Source organism: Apus apus, chromosome 12 (assembly GCF_020740795.1).
Source record: "Apus apus isolate bApuApu2 chromosome 12, bApuApu2.pri.cur, whole genome shotgun sequence".
In the NCBI taxonomy this organism is placed as follows: Eukaryota; Metazoa; Chordata; class Aves; order Apodiformes; family Apodidae; genus Apus; species Apus apus.
This window is the reverse complement of record NC_067293.1, coordinates 9,640,664-9,664,346: the sequence shown is the minus strand read 5'-3', so window position 1 is coordinate 9,664,346 and position 23,683 is coordinate 9,640,664. Positions and strand designations below refer to the sequence as shown.

The 23,683-nt window shown below is 41.2% G+C and overlaps 1 protein-coding gene across 5 annotated transcripts in view; it reads right to left on the bottom strand.

Moving 5' to 3' along the window:
• Window positions 1-23,683, bottom strand: part of GRIA3 (glutamate ionotropic receptor AMPA type subunit 3) — a 146,225-nt gene that overhangs the window by 40,982 nt on the left and 81,560 nt on the right. For 4 of the 5 annotated variants that reach the window (XR_007890714.1, XM_051630707.1, XM_051630706.1 and 1 more), the window contains exons 5-11: window positions 21,871-21,924; window positions 20,222-20,383; window positions 17,428-17,595; window positions 14,021-14,125; window positions 12,558-12,665; window positions 11,181-11,387; window positions 1,509-1,885 (exon numbers count right to left, since the gene is read on the bottom strand). Coding sequence is in view for 4 of the 5 variants with exons in the window: in XM_051630707.1 (XP_051486667.1) it covers window positions 1,509-1,885; window positions 11,181-11,387; window positions 12,558-12,665; window positions 14,021-14,125; window positions 17,428-17,595; window positions 20,222-20,383; window positions 21,871-21,924 (1,181 nt within the window). In the remaining variant the exon portion in view is untranslated. The remainder of the gene's footprint in view (window positions 1-1,508; window positions 1,886-11,180; window positions 11,388-12,557; window positions 12,666-14,020; window positions 14,126-17,427; window positions 17,596-20,221; window positions 20,384-21,870; window positions 21,925-23,683) is intronic. The other variant, XM_051630708.1, reaches the window with a different exon arrangement.

Sequence of the window (23,683 nt, the reverse complement as noted above, 5' to 3'; positions counted from 1 at the left end):
TCTACATCCCATATATATGCGTCTGTCAATAAGCGTGACATCTAATTGCTGCTATCAAGACTTCTAAAACATGGGTGTGACTTGCATCAGATACCAAGAGGCATATGCCAGGATCTCTGAAAGTCCTGGATTTTGCTGTGACCATTTGGAAATCTGAATATGCAGTGACTGAACTTAAAGGATCATTATTACATTATAACAGGTAAAATCATGATCCTTTCCATGAAACTTCACAGTTTTGTCACTTGCTTCAGTGAGGCTACTCAAGATCCCTACCATTATATAGACTAGGAAAACCTGGTTACTTTTCAACAGTTCAGGTATTATGAAAGATGCACAGACATGGAGATTAACAAACTGTATTTTGAATATAAGTGCTTAGTTAGAAAAGATCTGTCTCCCCAGCTTTAATTAACAACCTCATTAAAGGGAAAAACTGCATCCTGTTTGTACTAAGCAGGTATTTTAAATAATTAAAATAGCTGTGAACTGGTTATTAAAATATTGTCATACAAAATATAACCAGTACTTACTTCATCACTAAGAAAACAGACAATTTTACTGCTTATCACAGGCACATCACCAAAGTATTTTACCAGTGTAAATGCAGAAACATTATATATATTATTAAAAAAAATATTTGTGGCATGGATTATTCAATTAGAACTTCGCTGTTCTCAGGTGGTTTTCAAAATGCTTCTTTAAAAAAACAAGTATAATCCTACAGTAGTTAATACCAGTGCTTTCTGCTAAACTGTAACTAATATCAAACATGTTTTACTTCAACCTTATTCAGAAAGACTATCTTCATAAACAAGAAAGATCTTTATGGAAACTGGCAATGCTTATTAGACCACATTGACTATGAACACAGGGACAACAGATTAAACTGGACTGAGATAATGAGACACATACAGGGCAGAGCACAGTATCTGTTAAAGGAGCACATAAGGAGACCTCAACAGGTGAAAGGCAGTGGCAAAGAAATTAGTAGTACATGAAAGGATGGCTCAAGAAGAACAAAACTAGAGAAATTAGGCACAAAAGAAAGTAAAAAGGCTGGCAGAAGCCATGACGGGAGTGGAGGGGGTTTAAAGTGCTGTTGCATGTGGCTTTTAAAAATAATTCTTATTTTGCAAAGCAGATCATGTCATATGCACCAAGGAGATGACCGTAAAATGAGATATGCAGCAAAAACACGGTAGCCCTCCAAGCATTGCAGAAAAGTGGAAACCTTATGCATTTTACAGCCTCAACATGGTGTATATAAGTTTGGCAGAAATGCATACATGGCATTATAAAGCAATGCTGCTAACTCTGGAGGTGAAGGTTAGCAAGCATGGTGGCTTGATGATGATGATGCTTGGCATTGAATGGAATGTCAAAAAAAAAAAGTAAAAAAAAAAAGTTGGAATTAAAAAGAAATTTGAGAAAGAAACATATATGCACCATGGCATCATAAAATGCTCATAAAATGCAAAAAGGTGATGGAGTGATATGGAACAAACCTTGGAGAAATATCGCATCCTTGCTGCATAAAGGCACCCAGGGAAAACCAAAGGCTGTTAAATATTCCAAACTCATTTGGAGGGTCGGGAGGATTCTGAGGGTCACGAGGTTCTTCATTGCTGTCTTCCAAGTGCCATTCATAAGGGCTGAATCTGCTGACTAGGAAAAGAACTACGCTGACGCCAATGTAAGCAAAGACTATACACATCCAAATTTCATAAGCCAAAGGATCCAGGAAAGAGAATACGCCTGGTTTAGATTTCTGAGGCTTCTTGATCATGATGGAGATGCCCAGGCTCATAAACGGCTTGGAAAAGTCTATGACTTCTTCTCGCACCAATGTTATGGTGAGGGGGGCAACAGCTATATCTGCTCTCTGAAAAGGGAAAACAAACTCAAGTTAGTTACAGAACAGTTGCAACATAATCACAATCTAAGAGTCTCAGGCTAATGAATTAGATGATAAATTACAGGAGTCAGTAGGAAACATTTTCTTTGCAGCCTATTTTGCAGTCACTGAAGGACTACATGATATTGATAGAAAGTTATTAACAAGAAAAATTACAATAAAATCCATGCAAGGGCCTCATGACACAGGCAGATACATACCAACATGTATTTAAGTTTCTACTAAGTCAAAAAGGATGAATAAAGACTATGCAAACTGGACAGTGAGATAGCAATTAAACCAACGTAATTTTCTAGTAATGGCCTGTATCTGTCCTGAAGACTTTGGGCAAATTCTGTGTTTGTTATATTTTAATTTTCTTTTTTCCCTTCTTTCAGCAAGTTCTCTTGACTTACTAACTAGTCCAGGATCTTTAAAAGGAACCTAAGAGAACTAATCAGTCCCTGAACTTCAGCTAGTTTTGGGTGTTACTGCTCATATGCTCCGTTGAAACCCCACTGCAATAAGGGGTAAAAGGAGGTAAAATAGTGAGGTGATAGGAAACAGGCAGGCCACCCTTTCTGTGGTCACTGAAGAACAATAATAGAGATCTGAGAGTCCCTGAGAAGTAAATAGCCTGGGTTATCTGAGAAGAATGCAAAGTAGTGTTTTTCAGTATAGTGTATGCCGTTTACAGGTCTGAGCTCTATAAATCTGCAACACAGACCATGCTCTGGGGCTGTGTTATCCAGAAGCACAATTTCATCTCATTGCATCTGTCATTCATGAGTGTTGGCGCAGCCTGAACCAATCAATACCCTTCCCTTCAATCAATACACCTTTGCTGGCTTCCATGGGAGGGTAAGAATGTGAAGTTAAAAAACAAAAAACAGTTAGTAACCCAGTAAAAAATAACATTCCAGAATAGATTTTCAACATATTTAATTGTATCTGTATTTCTGTGCCACAAAGATTCAAGTTTTGCTGTTCAGATAAACTATCCTTGACTCAGCAATAGATTCAAGCAGGTATCAGCATTTGCAGTGGAGGGGACTAGAATATTGAAAAACAAAAAGACCCTTTTAATTTAAAAATTACTGTTATGGGAGTCTACATACCTACATACACTTTTTGTAATCTTCTATTTTAAGCACTCTAAATATTCATGGTATTGGTACTTTTAAAAATGGCCTTTTGTTGGTAATTAAGAATTTCAGAAAGAAAAAATCATTCATAGGTGAATTCTGACTGACCAGTACCAAACCACTGTGCACCTTTTAAATCAGATTTTTGTTTCCCAGTAATAAGTATGTATCTCTTTCTGAAAAAAATTTAAACTTAATTAAGCAGAAGTTTAAATAAAAGTTAACAGGAAATGTTAATAAGAAGTGATTAAAATCTATGCCATAAAATAACTGAATATGCCTTTATATAAATCTGATGGTGATGTATGTGACTTTCATCGATATCTGATTTGTTCTCCTCTGAGATAGCTGGTTTCAGTTTAACGAGCAGAAATGGTGAAGGCTTCTCGTAGGGAAACCCTCAGTATCTCAGGCCCTGTGGAGCTGGTGACTCCAGGCACCTCCAGGGGGTTTTAAGGCTGAGACTGAGGGCAGACCTGCCAGGCCAAGGACTGGCCCTCTACAGCCTGTCCTGTAGCAAACTGCCCTCTGGGGAGTACCTGCCTGCACACACGGGCTCTGGATTTGCTCCAGCCATTCGGGAATCTCTCCCACCAGTTTGCACTGGTGTATGCACCTACAAAGCACAAGTTCACTGCTTGGAATAATCAGATAAAACACATCTGGGCATGTAAGGAAGCCATTCAGAAACCACGGCCCTCAATGTCCCCTCTCCCAGCCCTCCTCAGCTCCTTTAGACATTCAGCCACACAAGGGCATTGCCTTTCCCCTTGAGTGACTGGTTTCCTCAAGGAGAAAACCCTCACCTGATTTGTGGTCACTTACTGCAAAAAATCTAGCTTAATGTGGCTCGAATGTAAGAACAGAAAATGCCAGCTGCCTTTGGATGCCTGTTTGCTGGCTTTCCAGGGAGTGTGTCAAATCATCTACAAAACAGAGAGACTTGGGGGGGACATGGGCAGAGTGGGGTAAAGGGACTGGATGATGCTGGAACTTGTTCACTGATAAATTCCCCCAAAACATACATTTGTTTTGTAGTTGCTGCTTGTTGAGCTACTGTTAAATATTACGTGTCTCTAGTCAGTAAGCATGAGATGCACACAAAGCATCAGTTTTAAACATAGAATCCATGGCTGGCTGGAAGACTAAGCACTTTGACCATGGCTACTGTAGTTTGTGTTGAACTAATGAAGTACTTATAAATTAATCCTTATTAGAGCAACCTTAACAGATCAGGACCCCTGCAGAGACCTCACAGTGGCTCCACACAAAGTGAAGCTTACATGGGAGGCAGGTGCCTGACTGCCCAGCACTTTTACACATGGACAGCCAGCCCTGGAGCAGCTTGTCAAGGTAGGAAAAGGCTGGTTCAGCTCTAAGAGCATTTGCTTTCTGTAGCATTTTCCTGGACTTGGAGAAATTTAATTCTCCCAAAGTAATATTTTAATTGCCAAAGTAGACATGGTGGAGCTCTTCCTAAGTGCTGATGCAGCATGCAGTAAAGTCTGTATCTCCTTCATGAACAGCTGAGTTCACACAGGATGTTCCTGTGGGGCCTTTGTGGGGATGAAACTGGTACTGTGCTGAAGTACAGACAAATTAGGTTTTAAAGGCCTGATTGTTACCATGTCCTCATTCATATCATACAGTATGGATTTCTTTGTAAATTATTTAAAATTGCATTTTAATATTACAAAGAATACTAATTTTCTGATACATTTCTGTCTTTCTGCTTTCCTGCCATTTTTGATAGGCATTCAGTACATTGGAAACACCAACAAACACCCTCATGCCTTAAATGAATATGATAGAAATTGTTTGCAGAGGGAACAAGTGTGGGTTCAGACACAGGGTCTCAGGAAACCATCAACAACCAGGGCACTGAGAGGGGTCCAGCTACAATCCAGCACCTGAGCCTGGTTCCCCACCACTTCCCTGGATATCAGTTGCATTAGAGAGGTTAAAATCCATACTGCTCTTTGCTTATTTATTTAGAGATATAGTAGTTGAAATGGAGAGCTTATGGAGAGCACTAAGCATCCAAAAGGATCATTAATAATTGCAGCACAGTTGTGAATTTCCCTCCCTCTTATGGCTGCAGATAAGCAGAACCCATAAAAATTGAGCTCGATTAAAAAGAACACAACCACAAACATGGCCTTCCCTGTGCAGAACTGGAGGGGGGTTTAAGAACCTCAATAACTAAGCTTTGCTAATCACTCATGACTAATGGTGTTTCAAACATCATCTTCACTGCATTTGAGCCAGGCGAGAAATGTCATGGATTCCTCTGAGGCTTGTTCTGCCTTTGCCTGCTAGTGTGGGAGGGAGGGATTTAGAGAGGACATGCAGCACAGAGGCACTACCCACTCTCTCAAAGCTGACCCTGGGGAGCTGCAAACCTCAAGGCTCTTCAGGGAAGGGAGAAAAAAATAGCAAATGGAAATATTCCTCTACACGGAGAAAGAAAAACGATAGGATGTTGCACCTCTGTAATCCAAAAGGAGGGATTGACTTCTACTTATGGACCTACAGAGGAGTCTTTCTCACTTCAAAGTCATGCACTAGTGATAGCAGGAGATACCAACTCTGCTCCTCTCTGTACATGCTTCTGGTCACTCATGCTTGCAGAACTGAACAATTCCTTTGCTAGTCTGTTGCTTTTCAAGTAGTGGGTTGGGGCTACGGACACTTTGCAAGACCTTTGTGTGCTGGGAAGTCAGCCAGTACCCAGACCATGTGCAGCCTGGACCAGGGGGACACTGCCCCATTTCCACTGGGAGCCAAACCTCCAGGCACCCCAGAAGTGCTGAATGCAGGTGCACAGCAGCATCAGAAGAGACTGCTGGAATGGCAACTGATTCTGAGCACGTTTTAGAACTTCTCAGTGAGGTCTGAGGTTTCCAGGTAGCAGAAAAGGGTGTCAGACAGAGTAACACATCACCTGTGGTATCTGCTGGTAAAAGCTAACTTGCAAAGAGAGTCCAGCATACCCAAGGATATCAGGGTGTTTTGAGAGGCCAAATCATGGGGCAATGTGTCTTTAACACATCAGCTCACACTTATTTAAAAACAACAACTGGTATCTGACAAGCAACATGCTGCATTGAAGTCTTAAAGTGTATTAGCGGAGCAGTATTAAGGTGTTAAAACTGCAGCTGGCCTTGTCTGCTGCAGTTTGTGAATGTGAAGTCCTCACATGCTTTATGTGGGTGCCCACAGCTCCTGGGGCACTGCTACTGGATGCAGATGGAGAAATTCAGGGTACATCTGCTTTGTGAGCTGAGGACATATGTGTGCTTCGTCTGTGCTCAGCTGCAGGTCAGCCGAGGTCTGGGACCAGGTCAGCGTGACTCTGAGCCAGGGCTGCAGGCAGGGGCCACCTGCCTGGGCAGGGACCCCCCTATCCCTCTGTGTGGGTACAGGATGAGGCACCACATGGCTGCCTCTGGGCACCTGTACCTGGGCTTCCCTCTTCTAGAAACCAGGGGTGTGGGGAGAAGGGCGAGCTGCTTCTGCTCACGGTGCACTCGGGCAGTGTAAAAGCACATGGGATGTTTTGAGGAGAACTTGGAATCAAATCAGTCTCCCTCTCCGCTGAGATTCAAAGGCTGTATATGCCATCCCTGGTCTTTCTGCTGCTGCTGGGAGAGCCAGAGAGGCCAGCACCACGTGAGGCGTGTTAGTCTGCTAAAGGCAGGGAGATGTGTAGGTGGTCCCACTCTGACAGGCTGCAGAGGCTGCCTGAATTCAGGGGACTGGCTGTCCTTCACATCCCTGCTTCAGTCCTTTATGCTATTTTACATGTTGAAAGGTTTTTATAAAGACCTTTTTTTTACCTAAGGAGAGTTTTAAAGACTGTAAGGTCTGACTGCTCTTTCCACTCCCAAAGCGTCTGTAGTTACAATTAAGATCTATGTTAAACCTACTGTCAATTAGTCTCAGCAGTGTGAAAAGCATCAGGCCCGGGGAGAGAAGGCTGAACAGTGAAGGAAGAACAGCAGCCTGCTTTAAAAGGGAAAGAAGAATTAAAAGTCTACAGAAAGAGGCTCACCCTACAGAGGAGAAAAGACAATTGTCTAGTGCCCAGCTGGTGGGTACAAAGCCCTGAGCCCCGGGCTGGTGGGGTGGGCACAGTGGGAGGCACAGATGGATCACTGGAGGAAAGGACTTGCCTTGCTGGTTTGCTTTGCTGGTTAGATTTAAACAGTGATTCAGCCTCCCAGAGTGAGAATGATTTAGCTACTTCCCTTTTCTAAAATGTGCGGGGAAAAAAGCTTTACCTATTTGCTATTTTTATTCTGCCAAAAGTTTCCACTCTGCTTTAGAGATTTCTCTTAGCTTAAAAAATAATAGCACTTGAATTGGTAGATCTTTTTTCTGGTAGGAAGAAGTCTTATTTTGACACTATCAGAGTGAAAGAGCAACATTAATGTTTTCTTCAACTTGGTGTTTTTTGATTTAGGAAAAATCAAATAAATTTCATTTTTATGTCACATTTTATAATTATTACTATTATTACTACTACTATCACCAACATTTGGAAATTGCTAACAAAACACAAGGCCTTCTTACCTCCTCTCTAACAAGATTTCTGCATTCTCCTGTTCAAAGCAAAAGAGCTGGCGGATACCTGCTGGGGCACAGCTCCCTGCCTCCAGGGCTGCCATCCCTTTGCTGCCAAGGAGTGAGCCTTTCTCTCTAACCAGCTTTCTTTTTACAGCCCATTGCAAAGCCATGAGGAAAGGCTGAGACTGACCTCGACTCTGGGGGCCCTCCAGCCAGCCCTGATGTGGTAGGGGACACAGAAGGGAGAATTTCTAATAGGAATTATTTTAACGTGTCTGTCCCCAGGTAATGGGTGATTTGGGACTGATCTGGTTAGCCCAGTCAATGCAGACCTCCAGCTAGTCTTAGAGTGGATCAAGGCTTTGCTGGTCAGCCTCAGGACCCACAGTACTGGGACACAGCAGCCCTGTTTTTGGGTACAGTTCAGTGCACACTGAGCCCCATCCAATCCCTCCTTGCCATTCCCAGCCCCCTGAAGCTCTGGTCTGGAGCCTACAAGGCCTTGGCTGTACTTTCTCTCCTGACTCTATGTTGCATCCCACAGGAAGCAAGAGCAACAGTAACAATGAACTGGCACAAACTAAACATTAATTAGAGTTAATTAGGGTTTTGGCATTAAAATGACAAGCCTTTCTCTTCCTATGACTGTCCTAAGAGCAATTTTAGAGAAGAGTTGCATGCATGGAGCTATGCAAGAAAGGGCACAGCATTCAAAAAGCCTGGTAAGATTTCCCAGCAGTGCCAGGTGGTGGTGAGAAGCTTGTTGGGTCAGGAATATGCTGTATTTGACAAGTGACTAGTCCCTGCTTATCATTTGAGACAAATGCAGTCTTAAAGATTGTCATTTCTGCCACAGCTCAGTTCAGCTGCTGGATAACTGGGACCAAAACCAATCAGGCCCCTTTTATCTCTCCATGACCATCTTCCATACATGCTAATAAAGGCATTTAAAATCTAATCTCCCTCTTGTCTTCCCAAAATGGAATGCAGAGGAGCCAAATATGACAGTCATTTTGTAGACATGGCTCACAAGGGCATTAGGGGTAATGTACACTTTTAGTTCCCTAATACAGTTGTAAGCCCCTGAGAGATAAAGGAAAGTCAGCACGTAAATGAGTCGGTTGCTCCAAATAATTAGCACTTCTAGAGCATTTTTCATCTTCAAAGGGCTTTGTGCACATCCTTGTGGTACACAGCCTCCTCTCAACAGAGGGAGAAATGGGCCAAGGGTATTTAATGATGTTTGCAAACAGGGCTGGGGAAGGGTCTGGAGGGCTGGTGAGGTTTGTACTCAGGGGCTGTTTTTCTTGCTTCCAGAAAGCCAGGTGGATTTCTGTGCAGCCTGCCAGCTCAGAAGTTGAGCTCGGCAGGATGGGGAGCTGGCTCAGCAGTGCTGGGCTCTAAGCATTAACCTGGGTCTACAGTTAAACCCCTGGGACACATCTGACCTTTGAATAATTGAGCGCTGCAGTGAAGAAGCCTCAGTAACTGAGCCTGCAGTGTGAGAAGAGGAGCTGTTGGGGGTCAGGGAGGGAAACATTCCTCAATTTTTCATTAATGAGAAAACACAGATGAAAACTGCATCAGAATACAAAAGAAAATAGCTTTTTTTCAATGGAAAATTACAATGGTGGGGTTGTTTTAAGGTATGGTCTATGGTGCCTGGGAGGCTGGTTTTTTCAAGTATGGAAAGGTCACAGGTTATGGCGGGGAAGAAGTTAGGGATCAGTTTGATGCTAAGGAGGCAGAACCAGAGCTGAGTTCTTTTTCCAAGCCACTGTGGAAAAGGCAGCTGCAGCCAACCTGTTTATCACAGGATCACAACATGGTTTGAGTTGGAAGGGGCCTTTAAAGGTCACATAGTCCAACACACCCTGCCATGGTTAGGGACACCTTCAACTAGATCAGGTTGCTCAGAGCCCCATCCAACCTTGACCATCTACCACCTCTCTGGGGAACCTCTTCCAGTGCTTCACTACTCTCATCATAAAAAAAAAAAATAATAAAAAAATTCCTTAGAACTAGTCTAAATCTACCCTCTTTTAGTTTAAAATCATTACCCCTTGTCCTGTTGCAACAGGCCCTGCTAAAGGTCTGTCCTCATCCTTCTTATAACCCTCTTTAAGTACTGAAAGACTGCAATAAGGTCTCCCTGGAGGCTCCTCCAGGCTGAACAACCCCAACTCTCTCAGCCTTTCCTCATAGGAGAAATGTTCCAGTCCTCAGATAATTTTTGTGTCCCTTTATCCTGATGGATCTTGAATCATACAGACTAATCTTATTTGGATCAAATCCCAGAGGCAGTGACCCGTATCATGCCTTTCCTCCTCTGGCATAGACAGTCCCTGTGCCTTGGCTGTTAGCAGCAATTTCAGGTTCTCTTTTGTCATGCCTTTTGCATATGCAACAAGGAAGTGAAGATACAACCCAGGGGTCCAGACCTGTTTACTTTCTCCAATCTCCCCCTCTCCTTAATACAACGCTACAAAAAACATCGTTGCTTATATAAAATATTTCCAAGTCAAATAGGCTACTGAGTATAAAAACAATCCAGCATCAGGAGTGGCTGCTCCAGAATAAGAAAACTTCTGCAAATCTAGTAATTACTTAAAAAAGACTGATTCATTTGAAGAGAATTATTCAGCAAACGTTTTACAAGAACGATATGTTACGCCAAGGAAATTTTGAGGAGACTTTTAGAAACTACACTCAGCCATGGAACAAAAGGAGGCAATGAAAATACTCACTTCTGCTCAGATATTTTAATAAAGGAAAGCTTGTTAAAAATAACCTATAGAGAAGATCTGGGTGGAATAAAAAAATCATCTTATTAGCATTTGGGGAAAAAAAATGCAAATATGAAATATCAGCTTGTAAAGTCTTTTCTGCAAAGCCAGTTTTCTCCCCTTCCATCTAGTTTATCTTTATTCCAAAATTCTGATTTTCAAAGAATTTTCTAAAATGACAATTCCTGACTGTTTTAGTTCTTACTGAACAAAGCAATGGACAATCAATACAGAAATATCAAGAGGAATGCAATTAATTGGACCTTTTTTTTTTTTTTGTCTGATGGTTGATTTTTAAAGCCAAACCCAGAGTTTAAAAAGTAAAAAAAGATACAGTCAATTTCACACCGTCATTGCTTCTTACCCTGAAATGCAACCATGGGGCTGAGTCTTTAGTCTCTGGTTAAACACAAACGGACAACAGTGATTCAAGGGCCAGGATCACAAGGGGGACACCCTCCCAGCACTTACAAGACTGATAGAGAAAGAGGAAACATGGCAAATGCAAAAGCAGCATATGAAGGGCAAATGGGAAATTCTGCTGCAAACAATTTGATATTTGCCCAATGCCACTTCTCAACATTTTTTGGACTGTGATTTGGAGAACAGCAGTAAAAAAGTGACACTTTCCTGCAATGAAACAATTAGAAAAGTAGACTATAAAAGTGGTACTACAAAGAAATATCTAGAATTTTAAAGGTGGTATTCAAACAGACAATCTTTATTTTGCAGATTATTAACTTGTTATAAAGAACATTAAAATGAAGGTTAAGAGAAACTTACCCCATAGACCAGTTCACCCACCATGCCATTCCATATTTTAGTCTCAGGGTCCCTAGCTCCATATTTCCCATCTCCAACAATTGACAGTTTGTATTTTATTCCAACATGTTTTGCTATTTCAGAAGCTAAGTCTACACAATATCCTTCATATCTCTCATTCCCTTCTAGTTGTTCATGGTTTTTCTTATACATTACATATGGTGATTCCTTTGAAACAAAAGTAAAGATCAAAAGTCTATAAATGCAAAATACAGCTTTAAAACACACAAAATGAGAGCTGTTATTATCCTTTATATTACTGGCAAGCATTTACAGTATTTCCTGATTTGGTACAGAAATTGGACAGACAGACTTTTGCAGTTTAAAACCCCTTGGCTGATCTTACAGCCACCCATAACACTATTCCTAGCATGGACTCATTCAAGACAATAGGACTTTTCTACTTTAACAAAATTACAGTTCTGTTTGCAGGATTAGGCCTGATTTGACAGTCAAACAGCATCACTGTAGTAATAGTTCAGGTTTTAGTCTTTAAAGAACTGACATATCCAACATCTGCACCATCAAAACAATTTCCTAAGGCCCTGGTGGCCTAGAATGGGGCTCTGACAGATATTTTCAAAGCAGCCTAAGGGAAACTAGGCTAAAATCCTCAGCAGCAATTTTTGTCACTAAATTCCCTTAGCCTTCTTGGAAAATTCTAGCTGAAATGCTGATTATATCTCACTAAATCCATAGGAATATAAAACACAATGCTTCAAGAAATAGCATAAAATTGGCTCATGCTTAGTAGAATCAAAACAGGCAGAAGAGTCACAAACAATACTGTCCAGAGCACATCTGCTAGAGGCATTGGGGCTGCCACAGGTGCTGCTGTTTATCAGACATGGGAAGAGCTTTACTCCTTTGGAATTGCACGAGTGTAGGTCGCTCTTCAACCAGTGCTAGAGCAGTTCCAGTTCTCTACAGGCTTCATTGTGCCACCCTTACTCAGTCCACAGGGCTTGAGCTTACAGGCGCTGCACCTGAGTGAGGGGTGCAAGATTTGACCCTACAGCAGGAAGGCCAGACCCTGCTGTCATTTACATACATGCATAATAACTTCACTTATGTGAAGCACTGGGTTGAGTTCAAGTGTGTGAGAAGCAGCAAAGCACAATGCTGAGCTCAGGGAGCTCCTCCTGTGAGTAAACTTATGAACACACAGAGAAGTTTGTAGGGTCAAGCCCTCAGAACATCTCTGGAAGATACTGAACTTTTCAGTCACTTGAAGTCACACAGTACTCAGCATTTGCCTCCTAGCAAGGTGTCTAACACACCTCAGGAGCCATGTGTCTTGTTTCCTAAACACAAATACACTAAGAACATAAAACTTACCAAGATGGTAGTGACTACTATAGTTCTGTTCTCCACAGAGGAACTGTCATTAGAGGGCAGCTGATCTAATGCTGGCACAAATCTTTCATATTCGTTCCAATAACCAGCCTATGAAAATTGAGATCATTACCTCAATACATACATTTATAAGGATTCTGCTGCATGAACTTGAAACAGGAATTGTCAAAACATATGGCTTTGTAACACTTCATGCAACATTTCTGCCATTGAAGGACTACATTATCTTTAATTTAACTTCCTTAAAGAAGTTGTGTTCTCCGGCCCACTTGCAAAGAAATACAAGAAATCTAAGTGAAAATACATATTAAATTCTCCCTCTCTAAATTCACATCATGCCTGCAGAATAAATTCCCACATGCCCACGGCATAAGAATACACCACAGAAAAAAAAATAAATAAATGGCACAGCACTCTGAGTAAAATTCTTTGATTTTTAAATTTTTAACTAAATCCTGCTGCAGTTTGGACAGTGAGTACAGTTCCCCTAGATGTGCCTGAGCCAGCTTAGAGTGGATGCACAGACATTGTCAACAATGCAGGCACAGAAGGATTATCTTAAGTATGGGGTACAGACCCCTGTGTGAGCACAAGGTGATTATTTGTCAGCTGGCTTGTGCTGACCTTCATGGTGCTGTGGCTACATTGCTAAGCTGTTACACTAGTTTTTGTATTTCTGCACAGCACAGAAGTAACACTTGTGTCTGCAGTGTAAACCCAGCTGAATGGCTGGGCCATACCCACAGGTATTTTGTTATTTGTCAAATACGTGCATAAGATTTTAAGGAGTCTCAGAGGTGACTAAACAGGTTTGGTACCTATTGCCAGGTGAAATCAGGGGGATTTATACATGCCTCAGCCACACAGATTCTTCTCTTGATACCTCTGAGACCTTGTCTACCTAAGTTGTTTTTTTTAAATCTGCCCTAAATTTCTTTATAGCGAGGATCTAGGCTACTATACCACTTAGGATCTATACTTTACTTAGGAGACAAGAGAATGAGTAGAAAATCCTAATAAAAACCAAGCTAATTTTGTGTCATTTTCAGAAAGTTTCTAAAATACTCTGGCTCCAGCTTCACTATGGCTCTGAGGCCTGTTATGGAGAGGAAGGGAAAGATGGAGAGTAATTTAGGAGATAGGGCTGAGCAGAGGACCATGACAAAAGGTATTATGCTTGGCAGTGGAAAAGCTCTAGAAGGGTCTTAAGGGAAAAAGTGGGGTCTGCAATTGACGTGCAAACCAATGAAGATATTAAGCAGGCTGAATGATTTCGTCTAGGAACAGAGTAGAACAAGGTTCCTGCTATTGGAAAGACAGCAAGAAGATGGGGTTCCCCAGGGCCCTCTTATTACAGCACCTGTGTGGCATTTTTGAGATCCATTAGTTTGTTGGAATAAATATTTGTGAAGCTGTGAAATCTGGATATGTAGCTTGAAACTCACCTTCCGTGATCCAGCAGCTCTCATTTCATACACATCAATTGTATAATTTGTCCTCCGCCCATACGTGTCAAACTGGATGTTCCCCGTCATTCCTTGGACTTGCACCTTAAGAGGACAAACAGAAAAAAAACATTTTAATAGAAGATTCACTTTATCTTTCCCTCTGTTACATTTTGCAGGAATCTACTAGCTCTAGTACAATTTTTATCTATATAAGAGACTGGTAGTGCTTTTGCCACAGCCAGTTGTATTCTTCATAACAAAACCAATCCAAATTCTCTCAGTTTCAGCTGTACATATTATTTATTAGTTAGTACTCAGTTAGTGACTCCCTACTGCATTTAAGTGAAATTAGCCCTGCATGCATGTTAAATGTAAGACAGACTGACTCTACCATGCTTATTCACACCAGGTTCACCAACAGCACGGAGTATCAGGAAGGAACACACAGCAGCTCAGTGCCATGAAACCCCTCACAATATGTGATTTGTGATACGGACCAGAATCCTGTATCATTGCTCACTCCAGGAAGTGCTTTATTTTAAGATCAGTCCCAGTGTAGAATAAAGGGATTAATATTGTCTCTGAATGAGCACAGACAATTGTCTCTATTGCTTATGGACTTCTGGTCTCAACACGGCTGGAGGGGCGGATAGACAGGAAGTCATTATCATTACCTACTCACATGAATCATCAAAAGGAGAAGTATGAAGTACTTTGTTTCAAAGAAAAAAAATCTTTCTTACTTCTCTGTATGAAAGTGTGAGATATTTCCATTTATCACTTATCAACACTGACACCCCTTCTGCCTGAGATTACAGCGTAACAGTCATAAACTTCACTAGGGGTAAATTAGCTTTAATATTTAGCAAAATGATGTAGAAGTTACAGAAGACGTGAAAGAAGACTAGTCAAAGGGAAGCTGCTCCAGGCTGGTGACTGCTCTGCTGTTTATAATTTAGAGATGGTGCAATCAAACTTGTTATGGAGGACAAGGCTACATAAAACAGTGAAAATTCCTTGAACTCCAAATTATCAGGTAAGCCAAATTCAGACTGACATATAAGTAGTGTGATTGTTTTTATCAGTAAGTGTACTTGAATCTTTCTTAAAATAGTTTCTATCATTTCAGGGGTCTGGAAGAACATGTGAGTTATTCCTGCCTCTAGAAAGCTAGAGAGGTAAATGGGACTTTGAAAGACAAATTTAACCCTCAGAGGTCTTATCAACTGTGGACTGAGCAAATGTATCGGTAGGGTAGCTGACATATCAGTTGCAGCCAGATGTGAGTTGATGTGCCTGCTCTTGGCACTTGCTCGGAGCTCCCTGGCTACCTTAGTGCAGCAGTGACTGCACGTCTCAGCAGAGCTTGTTAGGTTGGCTTCATCCCGATGCATATGGAGACATGAGCATTGTGCTCTTGACACCTTCTGACTTCAAATTTAATTTGTTTCTATCTTTGGTGGGAAAACTCAGCACTTTTCAAAATCTGGCTGCACCGAGGCAGGAGAACTCACCAGGACTCAGAGCGGTTCTGGCAGCAGCGTGGGGAGGCAGCTGCAAACGGAGTGACTATTTATAACTGCCCAGATCTGCCCAGCTAAACTGTCTGCCACCGACGTGGTGCCTTAGAACCAGCTTTAGAAACACAGACATGCACAGTTTCAAAGCTGTAGGGAAGCAGACTCAGGTAATGCCTATTTCGCTTTTGGCAGCAGGATGACTACAGTGTGGCACAGGATATTTCAAGGATGTCTTGGAAAATATCTTCTTATTGGAGTTGTTGTTACAGAGTGGAGAGGAAAAACTGTTAAATCAAAGTGTTTTTTTTTTCCTGAAGCAAAGATTCAATATCATTATCTGAATACAGAGAGAGTGAGGGACAGGGTGGGGTCTGGAAGACAGTGTGGCATGGTCTTGGGGAGCACTTGTTGGAGGTTTATATAAACCTGACTTACTGACTTTGAATAACTAAAGCAATACAAGGCAACCACCTGGAAGTCAAATGTCTGCTTTTTATTTTTTTAACAATAATGAGTTTGATTTTGCATATCTTATGATTTATGCTTTTAAAATAAATTCCCCCAAGTAAGGACGTGTCCTGCAGCAGTGTTGTGGGTTTTTTTTGTTGCTGACATGAATACCTCATACCTCATTGAGAGTTTTATGTTTCGCTTGTAATTAAGTTAAAATTGCCAGTACAAATTCTTTAACTTTAGTGAAGGTTGACTTTAATTAACTTCTCTTCAAAAGCATGTAATGCTACATTAGTGGACGTGGAGTTAGGGCATTTGCTAGAAAGTGACATAATGGCATAAAAAGAGCTCTGGCAATGTGAAACTGAACCATCTCTCTCGCTCTTAAGAGGGATATAATCTGAATAATCTTCTATAGTTCATTATAACCTTCTGATATAATCCTTCAAATCCTGTAACTGAAAAAAACAGTGATCAAGCTAGGTGTACAAAGGCTTACCTAGGATTAATTTATACCTAACATGGGCTTAATTCTGATCTCACTCCACTTCCATGTCTGCATTAATATAATAAATCCGAACAGCTTTGTTTTTGAGTTATTTGAGCCAGATCAAATGCAGACCATACTCTTGCCTCCTATGTCTACAGAAATGTTGTTAAATTTTTCCTGCTGTCACTTGCTTTAACACATATAGCAGTCTAAAAAGAGTTAAAACTCAACAAAATTAAAGACATAAGTGAGGTAGGATCCCACACAATAACTAGTGTTTGGGGATAAAAAAACAGGCCGTGGAGAAGGTAACAAGCTGAGTAAAAAGTTCTGCGAGGAATCGACTTGATTGGAGCTAAACCATGTCAAGGTTCAGGCTGGTGCTGAAATCCAGCAGCATTGCTATGACCAACACCATTTTTTCCACTGCTTTAAACAAGCCCAAGTTGCCTTTTTACTGACAAATTATCAGAATTACCAAAACGTGTTTAAGTTCATAAATATATGTATCCCTGCAAGATTTACAATATACTTGCTGAGGATCCAGTCTAGTTCTGTTAGTCTGATTTGCAGCCTCAGCCTGACTTCAGAAATGCCCAATATTTGTTTGCAGAATGGCTCATGCTCACTGTCAGGGCAAGCTTGGGTGTTATGGGGGAGTCAGACTGTAGGTGCTCTGGTATGGACAATCAACCCCAGAGGGACGTGGTTTTGGCCAAAGTTTTGAGAGCTGATTTGTTATGCTTTCCTCTCTATTGAATGTATTTTAGCCATTCTTTGGAGTTTGGCATAAAGTTTGCTTTTTCTTTTCCCCTGAGGAGCTGCAGCTGTTTGTGTGAGTATAGGGACTGTGCACACCAAGTAACACGCAAGTTCAGTCCCAGGAGAACTGCTGCTGTAGTGGAATCTGCACATTCATTAGCTGGGATGTTTGCCCTTACCATTTTCAGCGCTCTTTCTATATCAATTCCTTGGCTCCACGGCACCGCAGGGTTAGCCAGGCAATCTCCAGCACTGCCTCTCCTGGAGACATCCACACGCTGTCTTCGGAGGTAACGGAAAGCCTCTGCTATGACTAGGACTGCATCATGGGTCAGTGCAGATGTATACTAAAATGGATGGAAACAAAATATGGTAACAAACTGCAGTCTTAGAATTGCCCCAGGTTTATCAGGTCTAGTCCTTCTCTTTGTTAAAATACTCTTAGAAGAATAATGCTCATGAGCCCTTTTCCCTGCTCTCTGTCTTGCCTTAGGTACTTTTTGTAGTTTAACAATTCCATCTATTTCGATCAGCAAATAAAAAACTTTTTCATTTTGTATAGCATGCAGCATCAAAGTAACAAAACCAGATTATAGTTGCATAAAGTTTAAATTTAATTGGAAGCTTGCTCATCTAAATGGGGTCACTACAAAAGTCTGCAATTCCATGCTGGCCCCTACTGCTACCAGTAGCAAAGAGCAGCTCATATTTGGCTTTTGCTTGGAGTATTCTTTTTCTTTTTAACAAGATTGCCAAGACAATTTTGAACTGAAATTAACATAAATAATTTCTGTTTGGACCACAATCCTGATTAGGTAGCATCTGTGGCAAGGAACAGATCAGATTACTTTTCTTAGAAGACAGCTATACAAGCAAGTAATCACAAAATACACTTTAGGCATCACATCTCCTTGGTAATTCCCCATCTGCCTTGTCTTACTCCATGGTAAATCTGAGTAGCAGCAGCTCTTCAACAAACTCCCCAGGCTCCTTAAATACTTATTCATATTGCTGTCAATTTCATCCATTGCTTGTCGTACATATCTGGTGACACCCCCTGATGCTATAACTTTAGTACCACGAAGGAATTGTCATGGAGGTGGTGGTTTTTTTTTTTTTCACATATTTTCCACATTCATGTGTTTGTCTGAAAGTTATTCCATCCTAGAGTGTCCCAGGCTTTGCATATGACACCCCTGGTTTGCACTGGCATTACAGCACTCCTCTAACTTAAGGGTCTGTGTACAGGAGACCAGTTCAACATGTACATACTGGGAGCAACCAAATTTGCTACGTGTGTAAGTCCAGATTTCAACCCCCTTGTAACTGACCCATGTAATTAGCCCTGCACCTGGGGTGGAATAACACCATACACCAGTACAGATTAGGAGCTGACCTGCTGGAAAGCAGCTCCATGGAGAAAGACCTTGGAGTCCTGGTGGACAAGAAGTTATCCATGGAACAGCAATGTGCCCTTGTGGCCAAGAAGGCCAGTGGTATCCTGGGGTGCTTTAACAAGAGTGTGTCCAGCAATTCAAGGGAGTTTATCCACCCCTCTACTCTGCCCTACTGAGACCACATCTGAGACCTTTTTTTGGCTGTCAGTGTGATACAGTAGAGCTCGTGGCTCCCAAGGAACCTTTGCTGGACTTAGTGCCGGAAGACCTGCTGCCCAGGTCTTTCTAACTTAGGAAGGTGGAAATCCAAGTTTCAACTGCATGTACAGCTACTCTCTTTGTGGATATGACATAAATTTCAGAAGTTAACTCTATCCTGTAGGACAGGACAGCTTACACTCCTACTGGGTGGGTGTGGGGTGGTTCCTGCTCTGACTGTACCTCAGTACCGGTGCTCTTTTTATCCCACTCGCCTTTACCTCTTCCTATGATGCTTTGCAATGATCACCCTCTCCTCTCTCAGCAAGTTAACAAAGGTTATACATCACATTCCACACAACAGTACAGAATCAGATAGTATTTTTGTGGTATTTGTGCTTGTATTAAAAGACCCTTGTAATAGCTGTCCAGTCTAGAATGACATAAAACTTACACACTGAGGATTTTTTCAGCAGACTGCATCAATTCCCAGTAACCTTAAAACAGCCCCTTCCAAGTCATGCCAAGAGAGCTATCTAATTTTCTACTTTATTTGAATTCTACTTGTAAATGCATGAGCATGCAAAGAGAAAAAAGAAAGACGGAAGGGAAAGGCTGATAAAATACAGAATAAATTAAACATCAGGGCTTTAATCTCTAGGCAATTTTATTTCCTAATCAAAACTATTGTACATTGATTTTTAAGCATGCTTTTTGTCTGATTGACAAATTCGGTGCATATTTCTATAATGAGCAGTACATTTGTGGAAAGGTAATGTAATCTTTGTGTTTGTACCATATAGTTAAGATTCCTTTTTAAGGACAGAGAGCAATTTTTCCCTCAAGGTAAATTGCTTTCAAGTGGAATAAAATCTTCCCAGGTTAACTTCATACATTTCAGAGCTTTTAAGATTAGTAAGATACTTATCTTCACTTCTGCATCACTGCTGGGAAGCTTTAGAATGCAGGCCTAGGCCCTAATCATCAGAGAACAATACACTAATCCACATTTTGTGGGCCTCTGTTTGCCTTTCTCTGCTTACTCAAGGGATGACACGGGAATAACTTTCCTCCTCCATAGAAATCACGTTTCCAGGGATGGAAAAGTATGTTTGAGAACGGCATCAGCCTTCTGGCAGCAGAACCTCGTAACAGGTTCCTCTTCTGTCTGTGGTCCAACATGGTGCTGCCACCTACCCTGGTATCCCCCCAGGCACTGGGCAGGACTAGATTTTTCCTTACTAGGAAAGGCAATGAATGTTGCATCATATTCTAATCAGGGATCTGTATCATACACAAGTACACACATGGGGTTAAACAACCCCAAATAAGTTTTAAAAGCAACTCATACAGTCTCCATCACTAGTAAAATGAATACCTTTAATGGTGAGTTTTTGGCTTCAGGGAATTCCCTTTCATCAAGCCTCACCCAGCGCTGCAGAAACTGTTGAACCATTGGGTTTTCATTATTAACAATCTGGAATCCAGTAATGTTGGCACCTCCGTGCATTACTCTCTCCAGAACAATGTCTGTGAAACCCTGGGAGGACACATGTAGAAAACAAGAATCATTGCCATCCAAAGTCCCAGTTTTACCTGCTATAAGCGTAGCACAAAAGAAACTGATTAAATTCCCACTTGTTAGCTTAAAATATTCTACCAAGGAGACAATTACTATCACAATCCCAATTGAATAGACTTTAAATAGAACAGGATATATATATATAGCATAGAACAGAGTTTAAAACAACTTCTTTTCAGACTTTTGCTGTAGAAACTGCCCTCCTGTGCTGTGGCAATGTGGTACATAATATTCACTGGTCAGAAATAAAACAGTGAGGACATTTGAGTACTTCCTCTTTTCTCCTCATCGCGGTGAAAACTTTTCAAAGACCTTATTCCCATTTGCACAGCAAAGTGCACAGGAGGGTTCAGTGCTGGGAGCAGAAAACCACTGCCCACCCATTTGTTCTGTGGAGGCAAAGACCACACCTCTTGCCAGGCAGTTACAGCATTACTGAACATATTCAATTGCAAACATAAAGGTATGATTCTCTCCCACTCTGTTGTTATTTATACCTGAGGCAGTAAATTGGTGTCTTTTTGATTGGTATGACTTGATTGCAGTCATGTTTATCTGAATGTCAATGGTTATACTTGTTAGAAGGCAACCCAGAATAAGAACTCCTGTATTTCTATGCACAGTGAGATCATGACTGGTTCTTATAATGCAAAATGACACATCTTAAAGCCATGCAGTACTTACACTAAATAAGGGTATTTTAAATCTTGTTTTTGTACTTTAATTACACCAAAACATGGACACAGAGAAAATTCTAGTAAGTAGGATTGCTAACTTGAAAGTGTGATTTTTGGAAAAACATTTTTCCACTTATACTAAACACAGAACACAAAAACTAGTCTTACCACAGCACCAATTACAATATAATACTTCTTCTAAGGAACTCTAGCAGCCTATGGCACCATAAACATCCCTGAAAATCAATTCTAGAATCCAGAAGAAGCTCTGATGCAGATAAAAATGTACTGTCTTGTCCTGGCAGGTCAACACATACACAAGCACAAACCTACACTCTGAAATACAAAAGCACAGCTAAAGAGCCTGGCTGGTTTCCTTGAAGGAACTGTTCTAATTTGCAGCTTTTTACCACTTATTTTATACACAAATATGCTACAATTTTTCCTGGAGTGCTTAAATTTCAAATACGTGACATAGAAGATTACAGTTATCAAGTGTCTTATTTATGAGGATACAAATTAGTGGAAAACACATAATTAAATTATTATTTTAAAATAGGAGACGATTTTAGATTCTTAGACAAAAGAAGGACCATTACTGAGTACAAACTACTAGAGCATACCAGTTCTAGCATTTACTGAAATAATTTACCAAAATCCAAGAACGCATCCATCCGTTTCCTCTCTTGCTGATTAAAGTTGCCACAACCTGAACAGAATATATTACCCTCAAACTTAGCTATACTTGTAATGAAGTAAAGTTCTTACCAGGTTAGCTAACATGTAGTGATAGCCTCTGGAATGTTTGCCGAGGATTACGACCTGTGTGAAGAAGAAAAAAATCACATATTATTCAGTTGTAAGAGGATGACCCGTAACCAGTGGAAACAGCCAGAGAATGAACATTTTGGTAATCCTCTATACCTGGTCCAGGGCAGCACGAGTATTGCAGATCTGTGGTTTTACAGACACAGTGCAGTCCCGTGTGTTTTTAAAGCAGATGGGCAGAGTATAAAGAACAGTAACTCAGATGGCTGAGAAGACTCCGCTTGTGGAGGTGACCTTACCTGGCAAACTCACCCCTGCGATCAGTGTCTCCCCTGCTGAGCAGGTTAATTTTAGTTATCAGTTCAAGTATTTCTGCTCTGAAATGAGGTAACACTGCATCTACCCACTCAGAAAACTCCTGTTTACTCTGTTCCTTGAGGGGTGGGTAACACTGCCCAGCCCCTCACTGGGTTTATTAAAGTGCACCAGCACAGCGGGGCTCAGCAGGCTCCAGGTTGTACAGGGGGTTTCCTGCCATGAGGACCCAGGCCAAGCCTTGGCATATACAAATGCCTGAAGTTAAATTCCTAAAGTTATAAGCAGTGACCTTCCTTGCCTTCTGACAGCTTTCAAAAGGCCTGAAAACTTGTAGTTTCCAATGCATCTAAATGGACACATCTGACCTTACATGTTTTGTCTTAAATTTATACTAAATGTGATGTTGCACATTCCTCTAAACCAACCCCTCCTGCCCTCCCTGACCCCGTGCAGGCATCTCCCTGCACAAATGGAGTCATTAAACGGAATCGCTAAGAGACAAAAAAGCAGCAGGATGAACCGAGCAGCTGGATTCTGTAAGGGCAACAGGGAAGAGTGGAGGCAGCACTGCCTCCCAAGCCTGAGTTCTGCCACCCTGTGGGCTCGTCCCCACTCCACTAATATGGTGCTTTTGTAGAAAAGAATAAAAAACACATTTCCCATGTCTACGCAGGTGGCTGCCAGCTCACCAGCAATATGCCTTGTGCAAGGCTGTGCCCCTGCCCTTTGCACTATTCCCTTGCCTTCAGGTCATAATCTCAGTAACATCCAGCCAGTCCCACAGCCATCAGGTGGAACAGAGCCCAGCAGTAAGATTTTAATTAATGATTGTGGTGATTACATGTGTGTCAGGACAGAGTCAAACTTATCCTGACTTACTGGGTTAAACTAATAAAAGTCAAAACCAACAACCATAATTCTGGCAATACACCACAAGTGTCTCACTACTATATCCTATGAGCAGCTCAAGTGAACAGATGACGCTTTTTTTGATAGAGAATCTTCTGAAAATCTATGCACAGCACACTCCCATACTTGCCTGTGGTCACAGATAGACTTCAAATCCCATCCTCTAAAAGACATTTTTCAACATGACCACTTACATCTTTGCTAAAAGGAGATGACATTTGAGTCATTGACTTTAGATACACTGCTGAGCCTGTTAAAGTTCTTGATTAAATTATTAAGTTCCCAATTGCCTCTTTGGGTTGCCTTGTCCTTAATAGATGCCATTTCTTTTAAATTCACATTTAATTCTGTAGGAATTTGCATACTTCTAGCAGTCTGAAAATAAATTGCTGTTCAGGTCCTCTTGAGAACTGTATGTACACTCTGCTTTCCTGCACTCGCATTTGTTTTCTATGGAAATGTGCAGCCTTCCTTCAGATCATCTGGTGTGCATGCTATTTGCATACTGAATTCTCTGTATGTTTTAATTCACCTTAAAGGCAGTGATTTACTTTTAAAAGGTTAGAGACAAAGAGCTTCTTTAACA